The sequence below is a fragment of the Trachemys scripta genome, chromosome 12 (genome assembly GCF_013100865.1).
Source record: "Trachemys scripta elegans isolate TJP31775 chromosome 12, CAS_Tse_1.0, whole genome shotgun sequence".
Taxonomy (NCBI): Eukaryota; Metazoa; Chordata; order Testudines; family Emydidae; genus Trachemys; species Trachemys scripta.
Window position 1 is genome coordinate 17,482,436 of NC_048309.1, and position 6,000 is coordinate 17,488,435.

Here is a 6,000-nt window from a genome sequence, read left to right on the forward strand (position 1 = left end):
GCAAGTAGCCCATGGAAGTCATCTGCTCCTATGGAAGTTAATGGGATTCATTTGAGTAAGGCAAGTCAGCTCTGGCCCTTAAAATGAGCAGTGGAAAAGATTATTTAGGTATACAGCATCTCTCCTGGATAGTGCAGGTTTATTCTATTATAGTGTTTTATCTGATCCACTTTTGAAAGCCCTATGAGATGGGACTTAAACCATAGTATATTTCAGAGTCAGTTTTTCCTTTTCATCCAGTTTCTCTTAGCTATACCGCATTGGACCACCCTAAATAATTCCCCACCTTCAGTGGCAATTGCACCCTTTAGGTGCTTGTAGAAAGTTATTTCAAGCATGTGGTATGAAAACAGTAGTTGGTGGATGAGGTGAAGTTGTCTGTAACACAGTTTGGCCTGGTTTTGCTTTCTCGGAGACCTTTCACAGGGAACAATATTTTGGTTCTATTACATTCACCCCCTCTCGGATTCCGAGTGCCAGCTCAATAAGGGATGAATGTGCACTGTCTACATGTGACTCTGTGCCATATCCCAAATGTCAAGCATAATAATTCCAGCAGCAGTGACATTTCCCCATTTTAATGAATATTCATTACCTAAGATCCATTTTTATGATCCTAAAGGTGTAATGTGTTTGAAGTAATTCAGGATAAATAACACTGGAGCTGTAGTTGTGATTTACAAAGTAGAGTAAAGTAGAGAAAACCTCATATTTGATTTTAGGGTTTTAAAGAGCCTTTCATTTTAGGAAACTTATATTGGAAAAGCCTAGAGACACAGGTTCCTATTTGGTTTCATCAATGTGATGTGCATAAGACTAAATGGAATGAAAATGAGCAAAAGTAAATTAATTTCAGGTAAACTGAATTTGGGCTAAGTATCAGGAAACATTTCCTAGCAGTGAGATCTGTTAGACTGTGGAATAATCTTGGAAGGGAAGTTATGGAAGGCCCCATCATTTGAGTTATTTAAACTTAAACTGGCCAAAGCCCTGGAAAATATACTACAGAGAACCATCATGCAATTGGGAGATGGAAAAAACCCCACTTTCAGCATCTTGTCTATCTCCAATTTCTGGGTTTTTTAAATGTCTCTGTAAACAAGGGTAAATCAACCATATTGACAAGTACATTGATTGGCATCACAGTGGAACGAGACTTGTCTCAGTTAAAAATGTCCAGGCCATATAATAAAAAACTTAGTAAAAATCATAAATTATGGCTTGCCAACTGCTAAAGGCCTAAATCTGACTTGAGTTGTACAGGGGTGGAGTAAGGTCTCAAAAATAAAAGTCATTTTTTAAAATAACACCTCTGTGTTTTAATTAGCAATTCTCTAATGGCACATTTAGTTTGCAAAATGATTAATAATTACAACTAGCTGAATCTTTCCTGTCAGACTATCAGTGAGTGCTTTTTAGAGTGATAAAAAGCTGAATGTCATATGCTAATTCTAACAGCTTTTTATGATCATTATACCATGTAACACCAACTTTTAATCCTCCCTTATAGACTCTACAGGCTGTGTCAGCCACCTTTAGATGGGGACTTATAAAAATGAAAGAGACACCCATGTTATGGAGTCTATTGTGTTCAGCTGAGAGCAACCATGCCCGAGGACCCATGTCAACTGACACTGGTGGTTGTTAAATGGAGACGGAAGGATATGGTGCTGGGTGTCTCGTGTTCAGTAAGAGAGATGAATCTGCGACGCCCACCTGCTGAGAACTCCTACAGTATATGGGCAACGATTCTTATGGTTCCTTAGCTTATTGGAGAAGTTCTCTAACCATAAACACCCTTGAGCGGAGACAAACAAACTGCCTTCTGCCAGAATGCCCAGAAGGAATAGCAATTCCATGTCAAGAAACTGCAGCTTTACTAATGACTCAGCTGCGCTACTGGCTGAAAGTTGTGGCCTTCAAGTTATGGATCCGTAAAGCAAAAGCAAGATGAAGCACATCTACTCTCCCAATAGTGTATCTGGCATCCATTTAATTGCCAGCCTAATTTTGGTCAGTGGTCTTGAGTAACAGCATCAGAAATACCACTGATTTAACATACTGACCTGCACTTTTGAACAATGAGTAGCTCAAGTTTCTGGTTTATTTCCATATGAATATAAAGTATTTCTTTTACAGTCATTTTCCTCTTCAGCCCAGTGAGAACCAATCTCTGTATGCTGCAGAGTATACGTTCCATAATACTTACCATTACTTCCTCTTACTTACTGTAGCGTTCAGGTTTGGGATTAACATTTTTTACTAATTGTCTATTATGTATTCTGGAAATACAATAATATTTTACAGGAGAGTTTGGCAATGAAGGATTTTTTAGGAGAAATTACAAAGAAAATAAATTGCAGTCCTATACTCTGATTATTTGAACAGATGTAGTTTTTAAAACCAGGTCAGAAGAACTATAGTTATTTATGTGGAGTGGAGTATCTGTTTTGGATCATGTTATTATATATACAAGATTTAAATAAAAATTATATTGTTTAAAATGGGACCAATATGCTGGCAATTACACAGCTAATCCCAGTTTACTGGAAACAATTCTACATTATTTAAAATCTTTTGGTATTTAAGTAGTCTTTAATACAGTTATTAAAATGTATTAGGAAGGCTTTTAAGTTAAAAGAAAAAGGAATCATGTATATAATGTACTTTATTTTTTTCCTATTTCAAAATTGTTCCCCATTCTATCAGTATTAGCATTAGTGCAGTAATTTTCTCCAAATTACTGGCTGATACTCATTGAGAATGTCAGCAGTCTCAGGCCAGAAATAATGTTCTTTTGGAGTGAGTGCCTTAATAATGATTCACTTATATCTAACAACATTCCACAGCAATGGGAGAACCTAACATTATTCTCTTTCACCATAGAAAAGCCATAGTCTCTTTTAAAACAATTCATTGTTGGGAGACTCCAGGAACTGTTTGGAATGATGGACGTTCTAGAGAATGAAGGCTTTCTTTTGTTGGTTTTTTTTTTGGGGGGGGGGGGTGTTTTGTTTTTTGGCTGAGCAGGGCATTAATGAACTCCAGTTTTATTTGGTCAACAATCCAGTCCATCCCAAATATTAAGTTAAAAATCATCTCTTCCCACTTGGCTGTGAAGGTTTTTTTTTAATTTGATTTCTTCAACTAGCACAAAATAACTTACTACAAGTTTTGAGGGGTTGTGTTGGCTTCCTGAATTATTAAATGTTTTTAACATTTTTGTTTCTTTCATTCTCAGACTGATTTTTTGGGGAGGGGAGAACACACTTTTGTTTGTTTTATTTACTTTTCAGTATTCCTTCTGACCCGCCTCAGTCCACAGCTGAGGCGTATGTGAGTCAGTCTCCTGTTACATCTCAGACACAGGCGTCAGTTACTGTAGAATCCATTGCACTGCAGTCAGATCAGCAGAACATTGTTTCAAAGCAGTTTGTGCTTCTTCATAATCTTGGAAGACTTAATCTTGCCATTTGCTGTTGAACAGAATGATATTTCTTGAAAAATCCCCTAACTTAAAATTAACTGTAATGATATGTAAAGAAAAACTATTGAAACACCCAAGAAATAAAAACATCGGGGCCAGTATCCTCTCCTGGGGTAAATCAGCATAGTTTTGTTGACTTCAGTGAATCTGATTTACCCTGCCAGATGAGGATCCTGACCTACATTTATGCAGTTCGTACAGACATTGAAGGCGCGTAGAAGATGATCTAAGGGCATTTACACTGTGCACTGTTTTACATTAAAATGTATGTGTTATTCTCATTAAATACATGCTAGAACATTTTATTATTAAAAGTTGGTTTATATTACAATGAAAGAGGATATGATTTTATTTATATAAGTTACCCCTTTAGTTCTTTGTTGTTAAACAGAATTTAGGACTTTGCAGAGCTATGAAAGGTCGAAAGTTGAAGGTGTTTGAAAAAGTTGTTTTTTGATATCTGATCAAACTCCCGCTGCAGTGCCGAGCTCTTCCTGTTTGTGCAGTACCACCCACAGATGCGGTTTCACTTCAGAATTCTTATTAAAAATAGGACAGAGCAGTTCTGAGACTGTAGAATTGCAAAGTTTGAGCCCAGGCCTGAAAAAGTGAGCAGAGTTGGAGTAAGAAGGCTGTGCTCATGCTAAACTATAAGTGAAGTCAGCAGAGCAGGCTCAGGCTATAGAATCTTCAAGACTAAAAACAAAGTCAGAGTTAGACTCCGTATCCCTGCAACTGCTCCAGGAATACGGAGTCTGTTCTGGCTGGCTCTGACGAGCAAATAGTTGAAGTCGTCTCCTGCTTTGTCCCTGAGGTTTTGCATTGTGTGTGCAAGCATTGGCCAAGCAGCCTCCCTTTCCATGATGCATCATAGAGGGCCACTTTACAGTATCAGTGTGTGTGAAGGGGTGGAGCAGGGTCCCCCTAAATGGACTCTTCTCTGTTTGGAACTAAAGAAACAAAGCGTTACTGCTCATTTGATCCTAAATCTCCTGAATAAGCAGGCTAGGGATCTGGATTTTAGAGTTGGTGGGATCCATCCTGTAGCCTTTCAGCAGGTATAACTCCCACTGAAGTCAGTGGCAGTTCTGCATGTGAATAGACTGTGAGATCCAGATTAAATACTTCATGGGTCCAATTTTAAGGTAAGTCTCAACCTAGCTTTTCATTCTGTAGGCAAAATTCCACACTTGCAATTTAGCATTCACAACAAACTACCGGCACAATAGGCAACACTTGGACATCTTTTGCTTTGTGCCTGTAAACAAGCCATTCAATGTCCAATTAGCCAATATCACTGCATGAACAAAATTGTGAGTGCAAGTATTTATGGACACAGAGTTGCAACCACAAAATTAGAGGCCACTTCTGAAAATCTGGGCCTGGATAGTAGCAGCATTATCCATTTCCATATGATTAATCTGCAGACACAAATATTCAGATTCTCACAAGAATTCATAGATTTGGTCAAGGACACATCTGAATTAAGCTTTATGTGTAAAAATGTCATAGTTCCTCTTTCCCCCTCTTTCTCTAGGTGAAATTAAAAAATTGTTTCCTCAACAAGAGTGTATTTTGTCTGCAAAATATTATTTTTAAAAAGTATGGCCACGGAAAACAGTATTTTTCTCCTGCATCTATCTGCAAAAAAATGATATCACAACAGGACATTGACATATCATGCCCTTCCTCCTCCTCCTCCAGAAATACAAAAAGTCCCCAAAGAGAAGAGGACAAAATCCCAGTGGCGACAGAACATTTGAAAAATGGCCGGTACAGTTATGTTTCTGGTTAGTAGGAAATATTCCTCTCTTGTGTCAAATGCTTAAGACAGTCATGAGCTAGTGACCTGATCATAGCATAGGGAGATTCGAAGTTCCAAGTTCTAGTCCTGCTGTGACACTGACACCTTCTCTGGACTTTGTCAAGTCCCATAACCAATCTGTCCCAGTTCCCCATCAGTATGAAGGGATAGTCATAATAATGCTCGCTCGTCTACCTCTCTGGGGAGTTGTGAGGATTTATTAAGTCATGTTTGTAAAATGACTTGAAGGTATAAAACAACTAACTATCACAGTTTCGCTGTACGGAATGCACCATTTGAAATATACTTGCTTCCAAGATAACTATGGTAAATAGTTAGGCAATGTCTGGCACAGTAAATCATACTAAATGGTATCTGAGGCAATGAATGGGCTTCTAGACACCTGGCCATTATTCACTGATAAAAGACAATATCAGCCAATCAAAAGCAGCTTACTCACAAAAGTGGAGGTTGTAGTTTTGTAAATAAGATACTTTGACTAATCCAAGTACCCCCAGTACAACTCTTCTCTAAACTAAATATCGGTGTAGCGCCTAAATATTTGAATGAGACTGTCATTCTGTCACACATCAGATACATCAGTGAGATCTACAGTAGTAGTACAACCTAAGAGTCGCTGTAGTAGAGCAAGGTCATAGGAGCCGTATTTCCTGCTTTGGATAAAATTGGTTTGGCTTTGCCCAGCCTC

At 38.1% G+C, this 6,000-nt stretch overlaps 1 protein-coding gene across 3 annotated transcripts in view; it reads left to right on the forward strand.

The window, feature by feature from the left end:
• The window catches only part of PREX1 (phosphatidylinositol-3,4,5-trisphosphate dependent Rac exchange factor 1), a 220,400-nt gene extending 216,582 nt beyond the window's left edge, over positions 1-3,818 (forward strand). For all 3 annotated transcript variants that reach the window (XM_034786896.1, XM_034786897.1, XM_034786895.1), the window contains exon 40: positions 1,511-3,818. In XM_034786896.1, the coding sequence (XP_034642787.1) occupies positions 1,511-1,553 (43 nt within the window). In that variant the 3' untranslated portion in view covers positions 1,554-3,818. The remainder of the gene's footprint in view (positions 1-1,510) is intronic.
• Positions 3,819-6,000: the final 2,182 nt, after the last annotated feature.